The sequence below is a fragment of the Rhynchophorus ferrugineus genome, unplaced genomic scaffold (genome assembly GCF_030347505.1).
Source record: "Rhynchophorus ferrugineus isolate W39M unplaced genomic scaffold, kcgeb_rfMv2 rfM7, whole genome shotgun sequence".
Lineage (NCBI taxonomy): Eukaryota > Metazoa > Arthropoda > Insecta > Coleoptera > Curculionidae > Rhynchophorus > Rhynchophorus ferrugineus.
The window spans coordinates 36162388-36185167 of NW_027472586.1; the positions used below are offsets into that span (position 1 = coordinate 36162388).

A 22780-nucleotide genomic window follows, 5' to 3' on the forward strand; every position below is an offset into this window, starting at 1 on the left:
TATGTCAATGAATATAAAAGTATACTTGCTAAAATTTTTGGTCTATTTGATAGCCCAAAATAATGTAGAATTAAAAATAATAATATCCATAAATTTGGAATAAAAAAGAAGAATGACATATTAATTATGATATATGCAAAGCCAATTAGAAAGGTTTGGCTTTAGAAGGAATTATGGGTAATTTGTCACGAATTTTAAATCGGATTCAAATCGATTTTTTTATGCATGGTTATCTTTGCCTGTATAGGCTTATGAAAATTTGTTGAGGTTTTTCAAAACAAATCCTTTTTATTAGTATTTAATGGAATATATCATAGTCATGCCAAAATGAATGATGAATGTAAGCTTAAAATGAAAGTTCATTAATTGTTAGTAAAGATATGCAACTTTAAATCCAACTGTTAGGAAAACCGAAATTGTTTTTCCTGAACATTTTTACATATTATCGTTAATCACATCAAGTTTTATTGGATGAGATTTATATATATACAGATCTAGTTTTCTTGCATCCAATACAAACCATAGAATTTGCAAATTCCAGCATTATTATTGCTTACTTATAAAATCGAGAAGATGAAAACTTCCTAACCTATTATAAATGTCTATTTTGTTTATTGAACGAAATATAGGGGAAATAAAGTTTGTTTAAACTTTTACTGTGGTATTATGGTAGGTAACGATACCGGATAGATAGAAATCACCAAAATGAAACCGTTTCGACTAGTAGTTCACCAAAAAACTTTCAGTGGTAAATAATACACTAACAAAGAAACTAAATGAGCTACTAATTGAATTTCCTTTAAGTGGAGGACTTGTTAATCAGTCAGAAGGAGTTTCCCGAGGCAAACAAGAATGACATAGTGGAGATATATCATCCGCCTCCCCTGGATGAGGGATTTGAACATCCTCGTTTGCTGTTGCAAATCAAGGCATTCACAGAAGAGTTGGGAGCCAAAACTATAAGTGTACAACAAAGTATAGCGAGCTCATTTAGTTTGCAAACGTTTAAAACTGTCAATGTTCGATTGGTGAATCCGAGCACAGTCGCTCTAGATTCCATTGAGCTCACATTCAAGGATCAGTATATGGGACGATCAGAGATGTGGCGTTTGAAAAATAGTCTTGTATTTTTTGAATAGGTCTTTCAGGTTTACCGAATAATGTCAAGTACATTTTTAGATTAATACCTGTGTCTATATGAACAAAAAACTGGAGTTTTGTGGGGGTACTGTGCGGTGCCAAGTATATGAAATGTGGGCACAAGGAGACAGGGTTGCCTGTGGTGTGATTACTGAAGACACAAAGATAGTTTTTCGTTCGTCAACTGCCATGGTTTATATTTTTATCCAAATGTCCTCTGAAATGTGGGATTTTGATATATATGGTGACTTATATTTCGAGAAAGCAGTCAATGGGTTCCTTTCTGATTTATTTATGAAATGGAAAAAAAACGGAAGCAACCATGAAGTAACTATCGTTCTGTTTTCTAGAACATTCTATGAAACAAATAGTTTGGAGGAATTTCCTCAACACATGCGGGAATGCTTACAAAAAGATTATAAAGGAAGGTATTATGAGGATTTTTACAGGTAAACAAACACAAGTTACAAATATTCAGTAATTTCAACAAAAATTCATTTAGAGTCCCAGTACAGAACGAAAAATATGAGGACTGGAGTAACGTTTTGGTGCAGCTTAGAAAAATATTTCAGGAATACTTAGATATTGTTCTAAAATATCATGAACGAGGGAACCAGATAATTCCCCATGCTACCAATAGTACTGCGGCTCAAGGCAATTTTTTGGAAGTGTTAAACATGTCCTTGAATGGTTAGTTTACGTTGCGTTCAGTAAACATCGCTATTTACTCATCGCCGTATTTTCAGTGTTCGAGAAACATTACTTGGATAGAAGCTTTGACAGAACGGGGCAGTTAAGCGTAGTGGTGACGCCAGGAGTGGGAGTATTTGAGGTTGATCGGGAACTTACCAACATTACGAAACAGAGGATCATCGATGGAGGCGTGGGGAGCGATCTGGTGTGTGTTGGGGAACAACCACTGCACGCCGTACCTTTGTTAAAGGTAAGAATACTCGTTGTACATTACGGACACAAAACACTTATTTAAATGGTAACTTGAATTATGTCGATTCTTCATGTTCACCACGTGATTCTGTTCACTTTTTAAATCCGAAATGTTAGTCATTATGTCATATAGTTAACTTTTTTATGGTCGTTTAACAATGTCCAAGGCAGAATATCTTCATTTTGTTTTGATAGGGATATAATCTAGTCTTTTATAACCATTGAATGATTTATATCTGTCTCTTTGGTACACACCTCGTCGTATCATACTACGGCAATATTTTCTATCAATATAACTATCACACAGATTGGGTTTAAATTTTTTGATTGATGTAGAAATGTATAGAAAAAAAACACCACGAAACTTGCTAATTTTTCATTAAAATTCATTCACAATATTACAATATCCAGACACTGGTTTTAACGTTTAAAGCACTGATTTCAACTGTAACTAAATGTAGTCTATCGGTTTTAATACCTAAAATGTTAGTCGCAATGACTGCAATCAATTTTTTAATGCTCATCTGATAATTTTCGCGCGGGGGCATCTGGATTTTGTTAGAATATTTCTTTCGTCACTATTCGGACGCAATTATAGCCTGACATCTGTAAACTTGAGGTCCTTTAAATGCGGTGCTTAAGGCAAATTCTACAGGTTTCTCACTGAGATCGTATTAGAAATTAAATCAGTCTGAACAAGTTTAGAACATAGGAGATTGTAACCGATTTAAACATTGCTATAAATGCATTATATACGATGGAGATTTTTTGAAGGGGCAAACATGATTTGGAAATTTTGCAATTTTACTATATTATACTACTAATCCCGTATTTTTTTACAGTTTCATAACAAAGATACCCATTCCAATGTACCCGACGACTATTCCATGCCACACTGGATCAATCTGTCCTTTTACTCTTCCAACAAGAAGATACCTTACTCGAACTTCGTGCCCAGAATCAAGTTACCTCCGCTGCTATCGAACGAGGAAGGCAGCAAGAGCCGCGAGGTGATCATGCAGCGTGAATTACTGTCGGACGATGAGTGTATCCAGAACACTTTTTTCGATTATGATGCCTACGATGCCGAGGTTTTTCAGCTGGCTCCGGCGAAACATATACAAGAGACTGCGTAAGTTAAAAATCGAAATATTAGTAGAATATTAGTGTACAAAATAGTCTCGACGTCTAATCTATTAGTGTGTTTGGATGTCAGGTTTATTTATGTATGACTGAATTACTAATAGTTGAAAAAGATGTTTGTTGAAGAAGATGTTGATGCTATGGAATGTCTATGTGTTAAAAAGGAGAATTATAGGACAAATATATGAAAAACACGCGGCAGACTAGAAACCAGGCGGTACGAAAGTTTAGTTCTGAACATTTAGATTTTAGATGTAATTTATAGGCCTGTAAGATTGTATAAAAATTAGATGTGAAATCAAGACAGGACAAGACCCTCGAAATAAAGAGAGCGCAGGCGCGCAGAACCAGACCGAACACATTGACATTTCAACTTCTTGAAAAATCTCTGAAAAGGGAGGAGCATCGGGGATAACATATGATTTATCCGTCTAATTAAGAAGAAGTATTCCGAAGAATTCAATAATTCCGATAAAAAATACCTAATCAAGAGAGGATTTATCCTACTACCTACTATTTATAATTAAAATATCAACAGTACAAGAATAAATAAACTATAAACAACAAAATTCTTAACCTTACAAAACAGAGAACTCCTCTTACCAATGCCAGGGACAAACCCAAGACGGCCGCTATAGTTCATTGGATCTTTCGATTGCCTGTAAATAACAACATTGCAAAATCAGTCGGAAACTACCGAAGTTTGCCGAATGCCGGTTATTACTCTCCAAAATTAGCCACTACTATCATATATAATGTGGTATAATGTCCCATTAATAGACGTCTTTAAGTCTTCAAATGGAAAAATAAGGGCTGATAATTAGAGCTAGGCTGATATTTCTTTATCCTGATATTTCCAACATTTCCTTAAGACATTCTCTTTATTTTAGGACGATCCAACCGAGGTCCTCGTCGAAATACAAGAGAAGCTCGGGCAGCCTGCTCGATTCTCAAGAACTTTCTAGGGGACTGCGCCGCAAAATGTCCGATCCCGATATGGTCGCGCACAAGTCCGACTTCAACCGCCGATCCGATCCCATAGCGATCCCGTCGGTCACCAACAATCCCCTCATATCGCCCAACGCGGAGGACAAGGAGTTCTCACCGCCCTTGCGTATGGTCGTGGGATCGGAGGGATCTCCACCCCACGAATCCAAGGCGCTGATCAATCCCTTCGACCCCTCGCACGTCACGATCAAGCTGACGTCGAACAGGAGACGGTGGACGCATATATTTCCGAAGGGGCCTACAGGGGTGCTGATCCAGCAACACCACTATCAGGCGGTGCCAAGCCAGAGGGATCTGGCGGATTGCGAAGAGGTTGTGAAAGAAAAGGAGTCGTCTCAGCAGCCGGGTAAATCGGTGATACTGACGCCGGCCTTGCAGGAGTGTAAGTAAATTATTATAACGAGTGTATATGTGTATCCAATAAACAGCCAATCATCATCAAAATATATAATACCAGCACGTCGCAATCTTACCTCATCATATTTCAGTTTTGGTTTATTTTAACACTCTAGTACACATAGGGCATATATTATTGAATGGCAGAAACTATATCTGTAGGAATGTTCATCGGGTCGGTCGGTCGGTCTTAATGTGTGGCTGCCGCTGCGATTATTTGTCAGAACACTCACTACTATTTTTGGAAGGAATTTGCACGGGAACTAAAAACACTGGTTGAATCAAAGTTGTTTATTTTAACTTACGATTGATACATGTGGTCGACGGGAGAATTGACAGGATATTAGGTTAAGTAGTGGAAGTACGGTAGCGCTGTGGAAGTGGTACTGTTACAAGGGGACGGTGAAAAGAAAAGAGAGCGAGACATCGTCGTGATGGTCTTTTATACCCTGGAACCGCATGGTACCAATTCACCGGCGTTGCCAACCTTTGTACTTGTTGATGTATTCGTGGTGGCCTAAAGGGTCGTGGCGATCGCCACATATCCATAATAGGTTTATAGATTATGGTTGTTTTATTATATTTCCATTGAACTCTTGTCCACACCACCAATGAGGTAGAGTTATTTCTAAGAGGATTTTTTTATATAGTGATATCCTCTAGAGGCCTAATCCACCTAATTTACAATTGTATAACTAAGTAATGTATTTTACTTTCCTTAGATGACATATTTACATTTTCACATTTAGTTCTGTTTCTGTGTCAATTCATTTTGATATAACTATATTTCTCCTTAGTTTCTTCTGTTACTGCCTGTGTACATTTTTCTTGATAAAATTAATTTTAATCACTGCATTCTCCCTAATGCATTTGCCATATCTTCAAAACAGTTAGTATTCATTTTCACCTCATGCACAAGAAAATTGGATATTGTGTACTGTCTTCGTTGGTTTCTTAATGCGGATATATATTTTTGCTGCAATTGCCTGTTAATGATACAACCCTTGTAGTTTGCTAGATGATCGTCGTTATACGAAGGTTGCTATTTATATTTTGGACCAATATTAAATGTTGTTAGACTCTATTTTACGTTTACAATTGGTAGTTTTGATCTTGGTAGTTTTTTCTTTTGTTCAGATTGTAAAAAACGACCAAGCCACAACCCTGGTTCTGGAGCAACGTCTACCAGAACCTCCGCGAAGAGTCTCACCCTTCTTTGGGGAGCCACAGGAGAACAAGAATGGACACCCGCCTTGACAACCGGTAAATATACCCTATAAGTCACTATGCATTTAATACAATTGGGTTTTCATTTGCTTCAAACATCATAGAAATCTAACATCAAATAATCGTGTAATGTTTGGCCAGATATCAGAGCGAAAACCTAATTACCGGACCAAAATTTATATGATATATCATCGTTTCTTTTCGAAAATTATGTTTTAAGTATAAGATACCTTCCATGCTGGGGTAATACTACCACAATATGACGAAGAGTTGCAATATGTCGTGTTTTCGCGGTGAATATTAAGAATCATCAGTCAATCAATCAGTCATCTGTTGGTAAGTTCAAGTAAGTTAATACAAATTGTCTGTCATAAAATGTTATATCTTAAAAATCGAGTATGCACGTCAAGTTATTTAGAATCTATTCTAAATACATGGTTAATTTTTACCTTATTTGCACATTTTACATTATTAAGATGTGTTTGAAGTGCCCCTTGATGCTATCATTGAGTCTTCATAGAATTTTAAGATTGTTAGTATTGATTTTTGTAATTGATCCAGTGGAACTTCTGAATGTATAGGTTGTAGTTCATGTGTTTATCGTCGTATTATATAGTAAACTGCCTATGTGTAAGTTAAGATTTCAGTAGCTGAAATTACAAATGAAGCTTTTTAATTTAATCAGGAGCATTGTCTGATACACATTACAGCTGAGCAATATCTTTGAGTAGATGTGTATTTATTTGGTTTACGTATTTGTTTTATAACACATGGGCTGAAATGTCCCGGGCCTAACAAATAGATAGCGCTATTTTTATTGCATTCACCGCTTTCTCAGTTAGTACTAACCTTCAAAAGAAAACTGTTAAAATTTCATGATATTCTACTCATATGTTTGTGAGTTATTGTACTAAGAGTGACACTACTTTTGTTATTTTCGAAACAATGGATCAAAAACTATTGCGTGTTTTAATTTTACACTATTTCTTGATGGGTAACATACCGTTCAGGCGAAGCAATGGCTTGAAAAGTGTTATAAGGACTCCGCTTGAAACGTGGTCGTAGAGACACCGATGATGCAGAACGCAGTGGACGTCCAAATGAGGTGGTAACACCAGAAAACATAAAAAATTCTAGAAAATCTTTTTGAATGCTCGAAAATGATCAAACTGTTGACCAAAAACAAGAACGTGTTGATAATTCTGAGTAGTGTTTTGCCATATTTAAAGGTAACAAACTGAAATTTTAGCGTCGATATGTGATAATGAATGAAATATAGATGCATCACTTCACTCCGGAATCAAAACGATCGTCATCTGAGCGGACCGCAACTGGTGACAGGCCTATTTTTAGGCAGAGGATAAATCGTTCTACAAAAGTGATATTAAGACGTTGAAGTAATCTCTTGATGGAGATTACGTTGATGAATAAAGTTCGGGGACTTTTCAGCCCATGCGTTAGTGCTTATTACGAAAACCAAATTGAAGCTCAGGAATAATATTTCTTTTTTCAATTATTATACGCCTCTTGATGTACAGTTTCTCAGAAATCTAATAACTCGCAACATATTACAACTATCAGTGGAATATTACCTTAGCGTGGAAGTACCCTTAATAACATCAAAATCGCCACGACTGCCTGAAGCAAATGAAGCAAAATGGTGGTTCCCCCAGTAGCACATTAAATGGGAATAGCGATTTTGTACGTCATCGTTCTGTGAGGATGGACCTAAATGTTTTCGAAATCACATCCATCCAATGCGATATATCAGGTGTGTCGGTAATTACGTTCTAGTTTTTGTTCAACATATTTCACTAGCCATAATTTTGCAATGTTATTTGATTAGATATATATGTCATTTTATTCTGTTGACATTAACTTCAAAGCTATACAAGTTTTTTGAAAATGTTGAATTTCGTGTCTGAGGACGAGTATTTACGACAGATTCTTATTGAAAAAAGCTATGGATAGTCATCATTTACTGGTAGGTACTTATGGGGAGCATGCTTTAATTTTCAAATCAAGAACATGTCAAATTGATTGTGATTTCGATAAATGTGCTGATTGCAACGCTCAAGACAAAGAACGTCTTGGTAAGCAAAAAAACTTTGAAGTGTGAAAACCCAAAAGATGGAAGGATTAGTGCCCTATGAATAGAATGAGATGCAATTAGAAAAACGAAAAATCGTCAGTAAAATACTGTTTCAATGGTATTAAAGGAAATCATTTCTGCATCGAATAGTAACGTCTAATAAAAATTGATTTATTTCGAAAATCCCAAGCGAAAGAAATCATTGTTACCACCTGGTGAAACCAGCCCATCGACTGCGCCACCAAATGGTTTTGAGTCCAGGTAGGACCAGCTTAGAGTCGTATATTATAGTTTATTAAAATCTGGATGAACAGTTAATACTGATCACCACCGACAACAAATAATTAATTGAAAGTGTGCATTGATCGAAAAACCTCCATAAAAAGGCTCAAGTACATGATAAGGTGATCTTTCAGCATGACACCACCATCTCACACAGAAAAATCAATTAAAAGTGTTAAAATCACTTAGATGGGACCCGCCGTACTCTCCAGACTATACTCCATCCGACTCCCATCATATTTTCGCATCAATTGCAGAGCAGCACTTCGCCGGTTTTGAAAAAGTTAAAAAATCGTTCAACTCAAAATACAAACTGTTTTTGGAATGGAATCCATAAGTTGTCTAATAGATGGGCAAAATGTATAGAATCAAGTGGGCATTACTTTGAATAAATATATTTTAATTATTCATTATTAGTCAAGTTAGCGAACAAAAAAAAAACAGGAAAAGAATTACCGACACACCTGACAAACTAATTGTTTCGAAAACTTTTAACCTAACCTCCCACCGTGCTTACTAAATGTTTATTGTTGAGTTTTTTGTTTCATACGTTGTGTAAAATGGTAAATTCCCTTGGGGGGGACACGCATGGTGTCCCGACACGAACCCACTTTTCCTTGGGCTCAGTAATATTTACATGTTATGTTCCATGATCGTGACGGGATTCTGGCGAGCAGTGAACGATGTACTGATAGGTTTGGACCATTTTTCTCTTTATTACTTTTGATATACGAACATGTAGAATACCATGGCTTGGGTATATTGTCCATGCCGTAGATTAGAGTCGTACGATTTGGTCCTGTACATAGTGTTTTAGCTAGACCATCGACACAATACACCCAGGACAATTTCGCGAGGGGACAGGGCACGAACTCGGACATTCTATCTAACACTGGAAAGGAAAAAATAAAATATTTAATAAAAAAATTGAATTTGATTTCAAAAAATAAATAAGGAACTCACTAAAAATTAAAAAATAATTAAACATAAAAAAAATAATAAAAAGTACTACCAACTGATCAGTTTGAAATCAGTGCCACTTGTATTGTTTTTGCATCTTTAGGCAGAGATATTTATTTTGCCATAATAACCGTATTGTCGGCAAGTGTTCCAATTACTGTTTCTTTTGTTGTTGGTTGAAGTTTCTTTTGTTCTTTATTGCCTCTTATGTCATTCGTTTTAATCTTGCCCTGCACTTTTTATACTTTCTTTGTTTTCAATTGACTTTTCTTTCAGATAGTTTCTTCTCTAGATTTTCTTCTTTTGTTTGCTTTCTATTTTTATTTGTTCGGGTCATGCTATTTATTTTTGGTCAGATCTACTTTTTTTAATACCGCAGGTTAATTTTGCTGCACATTTTCTGTTTATAATTTAAAGTTTTATAGTTTCAAACTGCGAACTCCTCTTTGTTGACTGTTTTTATTTTTTATATTTGTTGTCTAGCTTTATTGTCATCAATAATAAGTAGTGATCACAATAAGTACTAGTTAAGGATAAGGAATGTCCTGCATGATCAAAAATGTTTCAAGACAATAAATTGCAAGACTTATTGTGCAGAAATCCATGTCAAACTTTTCAGATAAAGAACTTTCAGATAATTTAGTAATTGATAAATCAACTATTGAATAAATAATATTACAATAAATAATACAAAATATATTGAATGTCTCCTTTACACTTAAGAAACATAGCATTTAATGCAACAGCATATTTGCTGCATAGAAAAAAACGCAGGATTACACTAGGATTAGATAAAAAGAAATAGGTAAGTTATTTTTTTGCAAATCTTCAGCTCTACTTTAACCACTTTTTCGCGATTAACAAAATTATTCTCAAGTCTATTCAAAGTTATTTTGTACATACGTCATTTGTACATTGTCGAAACGTCGCAATGTTGCCGTATCAACTCTGAGTTTTAGTTCAGTTTGGCTTTGACATACAACAAAATTCTAATCTAAATAAAATAATTGAAAAAATTTTAACATTTTACTACATTTAATCGTTAATTATACAGCCACAATAGTTTATAGGTTAGAGTATCTTATCACTATTGCTTTTAAGAATTTTGCATACGTCTGACAACCGGGCGACTTTAACGGGCTTATTCGTTTACGTGTTCGAACTAATCAGATAGCATTGTTTCTCTTTTTTGACTTAAAAACTTTGAATAGACTATAAGTATAAGTTGTGTTTACATTTGCAAAGGTTTTTTTTTCATAGTTATTTGATAATTTGACATTATTTTTATGGCGTATCATCCCGAAATAAATGTCCGAGACCGTACCCTCCCCTCGTCAGTTAATAATCAATGTGCTAATTACGTATATGTTGATTTTAAGCGATATAGTTCTGGTTGTATTTTCGCCCACTAACACAAGACCATTTAACGCTTTTAGATGTTGCACTATGTAGAGCAGCCCTGAACTAGACTATGAAGGATGATGTAGAGTTGATTGAAGTTGTGTTAAGCTTGTGCGAGTAGACGCGTGAAAAAGTAATTAACTTTTTGTGTTTTTAAATATTTTATTCTATTCTGATTAAAAAAAAATGAGTTGAGGACCTTGTCCCGTTAGTCATCCTGATTTATAAAAAATCTGATTCTGCAAAACTTCCTTAATCGATTACCCTTTATTGAGCATAATTTAAAAGCTTTTCTTCAATTTGTGATGGCATATTCTCCCGTATGCGGCATATTCCTCAGACTTGTCTCCACAATTTAGCACGCTTTAACGCTTTAACACTGATGTTTAGAATTACTTTATTTCCTTAAAGTTTACACGTTATTATGTTATTTGAGAGATAGCACAAGAGTTTAGAAAATCAATATTTCGAATATTTCACTATTATCTATTTTTTATGTGACATAAAATATTTTAGAAAATGTAGGTTAGTTTTTCACGCGCCTTTTATATATGAGTGTGAATTAATATTGATATTTCTATGTGTATGTACGTCTTCGTTGCTTTGCATGCCTCCAAGCTTGTTATTGGCAACACAAGCCAACAAAGAAAACGTTTTTATAAACATTTTTAACAAACCAATTTACCTAAACCTTATACCTTATTAGGTGCTGAAGCCGTATTTAATTGATATCAGTTTTTTTAATCACCCACAATATGGATATAGGGAATATGTGATATTTAAAATTAAAGAATCTATATCTACTAAATATTAGGTGCTTATTTTTTGTACTTTCCTTTTCTCCTTATACTTTTTTGCATAGTTTTTGCGATGCGATACATTTAGTTATTATCTATGATATAAGCAACTGTAATCATCCATCGTGTGGATATTACATTATCCTTAGTATCGTTTCACCATCTCTTTGATGTCCTTATTAAACCTTTTCCTTCACTCGTCACTTACATTACCCAAGTTTCCAGGAAAAAACTCGAGATAGTTGTGGAAGAAGTAAATTCCACGTTTTCTGTGCTCTTGGTCTATATTTTTTTCTGACCTATTCGGTGTATGGCCATTCAAAAGCTCGATTTTGAATCTCAGAAATCTGGGATGAATTTGTTCATTTTATATTTGACAGACACGTCCAGACGTCATTTTCAATCTGTGTCAATGAATATGTTCTTCAAATGTGCACAGATTGGCTCATCTTAAACGAATGACTTCATTTCTGATATGATCTTGGAGAGAAACATTTCCGTAAACATCGCTTTTGAAAAATCTCAAAGATTGTACGGATGTCAGAACGTAATAGTGCCAAGTCACTGGGCCATGCAGAAGGAACAATACAAATCGGTAAATCAGTTGTCAATACTTTGGCTTTTTCTTAATCATTTTCTTCATTTCTCATACTTGCATATCAAACTATATCGTAGGGAATGCCTCAATATCTGTATCAGCGAATATAGCACTATCGTCAGTGATCAAGGAATTTGTAATGTATTGAACACCATGTCTGTTCATCAAACAACCAAGAGAGTTCCAGATCATTTTATAGTTGCGGGCTTTACCATTGACCAAAACTTTAGTCCCAACTTCTTTCAATGATATTTATCCCCAATTTAGGAATATTACGTCCAATGATCTTTCGTTTTATTTTCTGATAAATAAGAAACAATTACCAATTTAATAAAACTTCTACAAATTATTTCACTAAAAATCCAACTTTTAGTGATAGTGACGGTAGAACAATATTTTTCCATATTTCTGCTATCTGCCTTTGCGGACACTCGAGACGACTTTTTATGATTATTTTATAAATCAGCACAAGAATTAGGTAAGGTATTGGAAAAATGTTTTCATTGTTGGCCGATCATATTTGAGTGTTCTGTGACAAATTATGATGGTTTTACTGGATCATAGGAGTGGATTGGAAATCGCTGACCATCCCAGCTTGTCTTCCTATAACCACGGATTATTTCCCGGACAAGAGGACCTTGAACACCGATTATGTGGTTTCTCTATACAGTCTGGTACCGGATAGTGTCTACGCCGACTTCGCCCAGCGAGCTTCCTACAAAAAACCTCTTAGTACCGACGAGGTTTTCCGAGAACTGATCTCCCAGCGTCTTGCTCAGGGTTTCCAACTGATCCTTATGCCCAGTAACATGTTGGACAAAGTGGGCGGCGCCCTACAAGCGCACCAGACGCCCAAAACCAACATACTGAGGATCAGCACGTCGGACAACGACGAAACGTACTACCTGTCGATCGGGAGGCTGTTCCACAAAATATCTCTGTCGGGGAACACGATTTCCGTCACCAGGTATCGTCCCAGGTAAGGTCTTGTTTAAATTTCTCGACGTCGCTGTGTCATTGACGTGGCTCTGTCATCAGACATCCGTATCCCGGGTTCAACTACCAGTACAGGTACCGGTTCCATGCTCCCTACCATAATAACTACGAAGAGTCCTACGCCACCTTCACCACGGAGAAGCTGGAGCACTACAACTGGAACTATTTGGATCACTATGTCTGTACTGGGGGGAATACGCCCGATTTCGTTTTGGTGGATGCGTTAAAATATTGGAGGTACGACTTTGATGAGGTGGTGAGGCGTATGATTGGTTCACTTTTCGATGAGATTTGTTGATAACGTATTGAAGTCAAAATATCATTCTTAATAATTTCTTTAAAGTCACATATTTCTAGTAATAGTTATTTAATAAAGCTATGTTATAGTGATTTTAGAAGATAACAATCAACATCTTATGAGAAATATTGGATTGACACATTATAATTTAATCAAAATATTTCTTATTATTTTCTAAAATTTTTTTCTCATCTATCTGACAACATCGCGATATCGACTCATTTCTTGTTTCTTCAGCGTTTCCAAACTGTATACCAATCAAGCGAAGTTGCATCGATCTGAACAAGTAGTAATCAGGAGAGGTTATGTCTGGTGAATACGCTGAATGCCGCATAACTTCCCAGTCCATTATTCGCTATTCCTTGTCTTTTTTGCAACAATATGTCGTTCAGTTTGTTTAATTGACGTAGTCAAACACCGGCAGTAACAGTTTTATTCAGTTTAGTATTCACCATATGCACAGCAAACCTTTATGGCCATGAATATTCCTCTTCGGTATGGATATGGATAGTTCTTCTGGAATAACTCATTACATTACGATTATTATAGGTCCATTTTTTATCGCTAGTCACAATACTTCACAAAAAGCTATTCTTCAAACCACGAAATCAGTGAAGTGAGTCAAACTGTGTAGTAGTCGTCTTTATTCCTTTTGGATCTTTCCCAACGCACGTAAACGTCTGGAAATAGTTGATCAACTATTAACCTGTCTGAAAGTTTTTGAAATGTTTTGCGGGGGTTCGTGTAAAAAGTCTTGCAATTAATTACTTTCAAACAATACAGGCACTTTTTCTGTCTATACAATTTGACAAATGGGCTATGACACAGTAGCAACATCCTACACAGAGTGTACAACATAGAGTGCTTTAACTATTTTTATTTTTTTGTTTTATTATTATATTTTATTATTATATTATTTTATTTTATTATTTTGTATTTTAAATACAAAATACACAGGCGTTAGGTTATGTAAACAGAATAGAACGAATCCAGTCCAGCCTATTAATCAGTAAAATAATAATTTCCTTCTACGAACGCTACATTTTTAAATGTACTATCAACCTCTTGTTGGGGAATGAATAAAACCTACTAAAAAAAACTTGAAAAATTGTCTTTCTACGGGTCCTGTATTAACTGTATTCCCACTTAGCTTTTAATATATCATCTGCAAACAGGCTATAGGAGAGTTGAGAATTTTTAAATTTAAACAAGGATAAGTGCAGAACAGTAGGAACTTTTCAGACAGAGAAAAGTGGGATTAAATTGAAAACTCCGGAGAACATCTCTATTAAGAAACCTGCCTACACGGACTTGGAAAATTCTATTGCGGAGGAAATTATATAGGAAAAGTAGGATATATCCATTCATTATGAACCAAAGTGCCCAAGGAACCAATTGTCAATATAAATATCAATCAGGAATCAGAGAGCAGAAAAAATGGGACATCGACACAGGTCCAGGAGCAGTTCGTTTAGGGAGAAGACTGAAAAAAAAAGAAACTGTAACTAAAACCATCGTATAGCGACCAATCATACTTATAATTATAATAGAATTTTGTCTATCCTTGACATATATCCCACACAACGTTTTTTTTTTCAGGTTCAGAGTATATCTTTTACCGCTAAACAGCCAGGAAACCAAGAGAATAGTGGACGGAGCGCCCAGGTGCGACATCTACACGCTACCGACCGAACGAGACCACCAGCTGATGGTCGAGGGTTTCCTCAAGTTCATCGAGGTCGCCGTCAACAAGCTGAAAAAGTCGAACAGCGCCTCCAAAAAGCCCAGGGTTCGTCTCCCGTCATTCTCCCCACGAATGCATGTCGATTTTCTTTGATTTCCGACGTGACATGCACCCCTAACATTTTTCCTTCGTTTTTTTTACCTGTCCTACTGACCGTATTGACGTTTTTTGACGAGAGCTCGCCCGGAACAATCCCCACGGATTCAAGAAGTTTTATATTTCGTTCCGCGGTGTTGCCAGTTAACGATGATAACGATTGTTACGTCTCACATTATTTTTCCTTAGTATTTAGTACGAACTGGCAACGCCGTGTGACAAACGCGTCGGCGCAGTGTTGTTCCGGTCGGAATCTGTTTATCTTTTGCATGTTGTAGATGTCGCTGAGCGTACAAACCTTACCAGCACTAGTCCAACCCAGGCGTAACAGTATAAGCGGTTTCACTCAGGTATTGTACCTTTCTCGTATGGGTCTTGGTGCGGTGGGGAATATACGGTGGTCGTGTTTATTTGTTTTCGTTGTTTACTGTACGCCGGGATTGGTGGCGCCACGTGTTTCTTTGTTTTTTTTTTCAGAGCGGACGTTGATAGTTACCGATGTCCAGCCGTTCTGGTTTGGTCGGTTTTACTGTTCGGAAACAATTGTCTCGTGGCTTGTTTGCCAATATATTGTTATCTCACAGGATTTATTCCCTTTTTATTAAAACATAGCTTTTGTTGTCATATTTTCTTGTAAATATTTTTATCTCATGATAATTGTAATATATAAATTGCAACAAATGTTGACACGTCAGTCACATGACTGGTGCAATAAGTAAAGACTCAAAATAATTATATTATTGTTGCGATGTTGCCGGTTCTTTAGGATTTTATGTATTCTTCAAGAATTTATTCTGTCATAGAAATTTTATCAGAAGCTTGGAATAAATATAATAAAATTTATTCAAATCACCTTTAATCTCAGAAAATCATTGAAATTTTGAAATGCTTATTATTGTATGAAAGAAACTATATTAATTAAATCAGACATAATTTAATAATCAGATAGAATAGTTCGTCACTAAGACCCATTTTAATAAATTTACGACCAACATATAACATTGAACATCTGAGAGATCATACATGGAAATATAACCTACAAGATTTGCATGTAAACTGAGCAACACATACGCGTCGTATTATTTGCACAAAAACAGTGTTAGCAGTATGCCAGAAGATGTATCGTTTGTAACATGTATTGTCGTAGAACAAAAGCAATATACTTGTACAGCCAATCATTGCTGAATAGTAGGCCGACCAGTTCCAAATCGCAGGCTCTGGTGACTTCTAATGTCCGTGGATCTAAAGAACCATCGAGGGACATGGATTAATAACTAGTAATACTAACTGAAGCATTGCGTATTCAAGACAAATATTAAATAATTAGTATTATATTTGAAACGTGAAAAAGTAATCCATGAAATACCAAAAATATTTGTAGTATTTATAAATTGTAATGAAATTGTTACAAAAACTAGAATATCTTAGTTTACTCTTGGTTGACATGCTACCACCAAAAATTGTCATCCATAGTTAACAAACTAGTGGTAAATTGAATGTTTGTGTTTTATCCACCACATATTCCAGGCATTTGTGCGTTTAACTATTATTTATTTTTGTTCTTGGTGACAAAGCTGAGATTGTTCGTTTTTGGTTCTGAACCAATTGAAATTTTATTTTTATTGCATTTAAAATTCGGAAAAACTCGTTCTCTCTAATAATGATTACTTTTTCACCGAATCCGATACATAACAGTTTTTATATAGCATAATTATGTCGATGACTTCATGAAGATAAGTACAACGCGCTGGAACTGCAGTGGTACCAGATAGCTTGGCTGAAACATTTGACCAAACCTTTACTATATGGTAAAACCTAAATAAACATTTATGGAAAATGGTGCATGAATTCCTGTAGTATTCTAACCTTTTTAACTGTCTAAATGCTGAAGTTGTTTGAAACTAAATTTATTGTACTAACTAAGTAATGTAACACTTGTCACACACAGTTGCATGTGTATGTGTTCTTTATGGCTTTGCGTGGATTTCGAAGGACATCGAAATAGTATTGTATATTTTGCTCTTTTTACTCGACCGTTGCTATTTATATTTTGAACTTATAACTGTAATCTTCTTCAGAACGTTTTGTTATTTGAGCACAACTTGTGTTGTTGATATGTTGCGGCTGTAAACGAAATCATATTGCAAGATCGCAAAATATAATTGTGGCGAATATTAATAAGATATTGCATTAATATTTTGCTGTGTAAAAGATTCGTTCGCGTAGGGTTTCGTATAATTTACCAAAAGCTTATAAAGATACTCATGTCAAATGGTCAAGAAATACAATTGCGGTACATGAAAAGCAGTGTATAACATCAACATGGGTGACAAATCTTATCATTCATAAAGAAGAATATAAAACAATATGTAATTATTTATTAATATATAAACATTACAGTATCAAACCAAAGTTATAGTACTTGTACATTTTTCGTATACCTGAAGAGTATAATATATATTCTGGAATTCACAAATTAACCTAAAATCTCACTTGAAACTCAAGTTTAAATTTAATTTTACTGCCTATGTCAAATATACACGTGTACATTCATGGCTATATTCTTATGATTTATCCATTACTGGCCACCACTTATAATCCAAATGAACAGTACAAGAAGAAATAAACCATAAAAAAATCCTTAAGGTTACAAAGCGGAACTCCTGCCAATGCCAGGATCAAATCTAACACAATATCTCTGTGTGGCTGTTGTAGTGCGTTGGATTCTTCGGACTTCCCGATTGCTTGTAAATGGCAACGTCGCAAAATCAGGCGGAAATTACTGAAATTTATCAAATATCGGAAGTTGAATTGAGCCACAATAATCAAAAATACAAGTGTATTGATCATCGTGGAGGATACATGGAAGCTCGAAATAAATATAGCAACCCTCTTATTTATATAACCTTAAGTTGAATCATGTGTTAGGAAATGTTAGTCCATTTGTGATCAGTATTTGATGATCTTTCGAAATCCACGTAGCCATTTAAATTTTGTACTGTGTCAAGATCTTCGAACGCTACAGATTGCAGAATGAGTACATTTTGCGTTTAGGTTTGATTATTAATGATATTTTTTCAGAACATCGCATCCAGTTCTCCGTATCGCGAAAGACTCGGCAGCAACAGGCTTCCCGACAGGCCTAGACCAAGGTTGGCGGCAAAACCACGTTATCTTTTAGTTTTTACTGCCTGCTAGGGCTTGGGTGCTGGATATAAGCATGTTTCTGTGTCTTTGTCTCTCTATATCTCTATTCGTTTCTATTCCAGTGTCATTCTCATTGTAGGGTTCGTTCGGACAGCAGTCTAGCGACGCATACGCATTGTTATTATACCGTTAGGAAAGTCGTATTATTTTATACACACTTATATCACGTATAAATATTTTAAAAAGAACATTATTTTATAAGCCTGTTATTGTCTTTTGACATGTTATCATTCTTAATATATACCAGGATTAATGAATCGTTTATTCTAAAGAAATACTTAAGAGGATATACTACATTGGTGTCCTAAAAATGAAATCTATTTATTTTCTTAAGAACTACTCATTGAACAAAAAGTGTTTCTATGGAGGTACTAGAATGATTAAGTAACATGAAGTGATATCACCACCTCCAAAGAAGCTTTCTAGATCTTTTGGAGAGGATAGGATTCTTAACTTTTCTTATTTCATCTCGGTCTTCTCTTTTTTTACTTTTCCCAGTTGTCATTAATTCTGTGATATCTTTATGATATGTTTGTAGTATTTTTTTGGTACACTCATTAATTTTATTTAAGACTCAGTTTCTGCTATTTTTATTGATTCTATTGTGTGATCAGCAATATATATTGATAAAAATGCGAAGTATCGATATAGACAACTGTTACAACCTGATCCAATTGTTAGTTCAATAAATAAAATGTAAAGTTTTGACATTTTTCTACATACAATAAAAGTGTTCTATTTAGTATTATTGAGTTATTCAAAGTATACAAACGCTAACCATGGAACGTTGCATTATTTTGTTGCTTAACTTGAAGAAATCTGCTCCCTTAACATTTACAAATAACCTTTAGAAGCTGTTAAAATTCGTGAGTTTAATGCTAATGTCAAAAACGCCCTGGGGGACCAAGTCCGAAGACAATGAATTGCAAGACTTATTGATCGAAAATTTAACTCAAAATTTTCAAAAAGCTTCCAGGCAGCTCAGCAGTTGATGAAGAACAGAACTTAACAGAAGCAACAAAACAATGCAATGGATGTCAAAAATGCAATTATATTTAATTATACTAATTATTAGTATCTGTATACAATCAATAACTCTATAATAGTAAAGGGAAGTGAATGAAATAAACTCTATAATACTCTTATATTAAGTAGATAAATGTCAAAACCATCGAATTTGACAGTTAGGTTAGGCTATTTAACAGTTACATTGATATTTCGCATTGCAACTAACAGATAGCGCTGATCAAAATAGATATAAGTTTCTAATGAAAGTAATGATATGTGTAGACCAAACAGAACTCTTAATGATTGAAGTGTTGGCTTGGAAATGTTACATTAATATCCAGAATTTATTATAAAAAAGGTAAAACTTCCATTTAAAAGTGTCAAATGGTGTTCCACGAACACCTACTGTTAATGCGCATGCGTCGACAGTTGCTGAGAGACTGCTGTACGAGCAACCGGCTATCTTATTAACCGTCGAAGAGAAATCGTCGTTTTTAATTTTGCTATCATTGCTTTCAGAGTTCCGTACGCTCCAATGAGCGATTAGTAGCCACATCCTTTAGGTATGAGGACTTTTTTCCTTTTCTAAATAACATGTATTTTGTATTTTTTTAATCGTTACGTAACTAAAAGCTATGCTCGCTTCCGCGTTATTTCAGACTGTAAATTCTTGTATTTAAAATTGTTCATATTAATCGCGGGATAATCCATGCTTTGTATACTATATGCAAATAGATAGTCGTTCTCATTGGTTCTCTTGTACTGAATATGTGATTGTAAGTAATGAAGCTACATACGCGCAACAGAAATAAATGAATTAATTAATCAAAATAAAGTGATACAATTGAAGTCGCACATACAGGGTGTCCATTGGGCGAGTTTAGAAACAGATACCTATAGGCGATTTCGTCCTTCAAACGGTTCAATAACGCTGTTTAATAGTCGCTGTTGATGGTCCTTCCTTTTTCAAGGTAGTCAATGAAAATTATTCCATGCGCATGAATTATTCCCACGCTTTGGAGCGGGTTCATCTTGTACAATCTACTCGAATGACTGTCGATTGGACTTCGGAGTGAATTGATGGATCCATTGTCACATATCGACGCAAAAAGCTCAGGTTTATTACGCTTGATCATCTTCAGACACTGCTCCGAATCATCAACTCGTCGTTGTTTTTGGTCAAAAGTGAGCTCTCGTGGCACCCACTTTACACAGAGCTTTCTCATACCCAAATATTCGTGAATGATATTATGTACACGTTCATTTGATTTATAGAGTGTTTGATATTTCATTCAATTTCAATTTACGGTCATTCAAAATCACCTTGTGCATTTTTTAAATGTTTTCGTCGGTAACAACCTCTTTTGGGCGTCCACCGTCTTCGGCACTCATTTCACCACGTCTAAAATTAACATACCAATCCTTGATGGTTGATTTTTGGGGTAGTGTCCGGAAACTCCGCATCAAGTCAAGTTTTTGCTTCAATTATATTTTTTCTCTTCAAAAAGCAATATTTTATCAACACGCGAAATTCCTTTTTATCCAAAATGCTATAATTCACAGACTAATGATCCGACAGCTGTCAAATTAATACACGCATCTTTTGAGGGTTAGGGCTAACTAAAAACATATGGATTTAATTCTAGTAGTGCCATCTATGTGTCAGACCGGGGACTTTTCAATTGAATTATTTAACGCTATCTATGGCGTGCATTGTCTGTTATTTATTGGAAGAACTATAATTCTCTTTTCCGCCCAATTACTCAACTTCGTATTCATATTGCTCCCATATTAGTCAAAACTGTGGCATAACACTCAAAATAAGGGTCTCTTATGAGTTTATTAAACCCAACATCGTGAGTATGCTGTTTTTTTACTATTTTCTAAAAAGAGCTCGTTTTCATCAGAAAACAATATCTTCTTTAAAGTTATCACCAATTATTTCATTATTGGAACCTCTAATTCGTTATCAATCTAATATCTCTAACTATTTTGCACAGTACAATGGATACCAACAGTAAAGGAAGAAATCTTTCAATCTCATGTTAACAAGAGGGGTTAATGAACACGACTAGCTTCTTGTCATTCTCTGCTCGATATCTTGTTAGTTTTAACACGTCAACACCAGTCACACTTTGGAATCTACCGAATTGTTATGATTTTTCTAGTTTTCCCGAGTATTCTACAGGTGGTGTTCAAAGTAAACTGAGGTTTTAAAATATAATCTACCTTACAGTTTTACCTACCTATCAAAAGATTTTCTCACATCATCATCTGGTGTATCGAAGAAATAATTGTGGTGTGGCAGTGATCAAATCATCTGCCGGTTTTCGCACTTCTTCAGGATCTCGAGGCCATGTAGAACCAAGCCATTTGGTATCGATTTAAACAAGTTGTAATCAGAAGGCTATATTTAATGAGTACGCTGGGTATGGCAGAACTTCCAATTTCAGCTACAACAATGTATCCTTCACAACTCTTGCAACATGTGGTCAAGTTCGCTAAGTTACTATTACTCGTACTTAATTAATACGTTAAAAAATACGTTATTCAATTTGTTCAATTAACATCATAGGCATTTGCAAAAATGGTTTAATTTGGCTTTAGCATAACATTTCGCTCAAATGTGTTTTCCAGCTTTTGGTTCTATCGTATGTAAACGTTTGGAAACAGTTGATTCATCAATTGTTAACATGCCTAAAAGTTCTTTGAGAGCTTGAGCTGAGTTCAGTAAGTGTTAAAATTCATGGTCTTCGTACTTCCAGGTTGTTCTTGGTCATTGGCATCAAAATCACCACTTTTAAATCGTTGAAACCGTAACAGATTTCCTTAAATCGAGAAAGAAAAATAGGGAATGTCGAAAATGCAATAACTCAATAGTACTAAATGGGAAGAGAATAAAGAAATCAAAACCATTTAATTTAGTGGTTAGGTTAGATCGTTAACCTTAATATTTCATACTTGTGTACCACTGTAGGTATACAACTGATCAAAATACATGCAAACGCGATTAGGACGTTGATGGGTTAAACTTTAAGTCTCTGAGTAACATTGGCCGATTATCCCGTTTCACCTAGTAGTCGATTCACACACAGAGTGTTCTAGGTCCGGTTCCAAGGTCTTAGAGCGAAGCCGTCAGTCGCAAGGTTCTCAGGACCAGCCGGTGGACCCGGAGACCTCTGCCGAAGAAATAACGCTGAGCGGAGTCTGTCTGAAGGCGCACAGTTCCAGTAGTGAAATTATCGAAGCGCTCAAGCATCAAACGAACGGTCTGATGTTCCTTAACATGCCTCAGACTTTTTCCAATTACACTTTCATCGCTGCCGATGCGATCACGTGGCTCATGTGTCACATGGAGGGCGTTACGAATATAGATAGCGCCGTACAGGTAACATTAGCGTGCATTAATTTTGCTAAATAGCCAGCCAATCATAACGCTTCA

The 22780-nt window shown here is 35.4% G+C and overlaps 1 protein-coding gene across 7 annotated transcripts in view; it reads left to right on the forward strand.

Moving 5' to 3' along the window:
• The first annotated feature begins 175 nt into the window (after window positions 1–175).
• The window catches only part of Iml1 (GATOR complex protein Iml1), a 27719-nt gene continuing 5114 nt past the window's right edge, over window positions 176–22780 (forward strand). The window contains exons 1-15 of one of the 7 annotated variants that reach the window (XM_076410727.1): window positions 176–748; window positions 805–1124; window positions 1180–1589; window positions 1643–1830; window positions 1887–2083; window positions 2928–3217; window positions 4119–4618; window positions 5770–5895; window positions 8911–8928; window positions 12554–12968; window positions 13028–13222; window positions 14883–15072; window positions 15402–15473; window positions 18205–18275; window positions 22444–22726. In XM_076410727.1, coding sequence (XP_076266842.1) covers window positions 706–748; window positions 805–1124; window positions 1180–1589; window positions 1643–1830; window positions 1887–2083; window positions 2928–3217; window positions 4119–4618; window positions 5770–5895; window positions 8911–8928; window positions 12554–12968; window positions 13028–13222; window positions 14883–15072; window positions 15402–15473; window positions 18205–18275; window positions 22444–22726 — 3318 coding nt within the window. In that variant the 5' untranslated portion in view covers window positions 176–705. Of the gene's footprint in view, window positions 749–804; window positions 1125–1179; window positions 1590–1642; window positions 1831–1886; window positions 2084–2927; window positions 3218–4118; window positions 4619–5769; window positions 5896–8910; window positions 8929–12553; window positions 12969–13027; window positions 13223–14882; window positions 15073–15401; window positions 15474–18204; window positions 18276–19857; window positions 19902–22443; window positions 22727–22780 lie in introns of all 7 variants that reach the window. The other 6 variants (XM_076410729.1, XM_076410730.1, XM_076410732.1 and 3 more) reach the window with 6 other exon arrangements.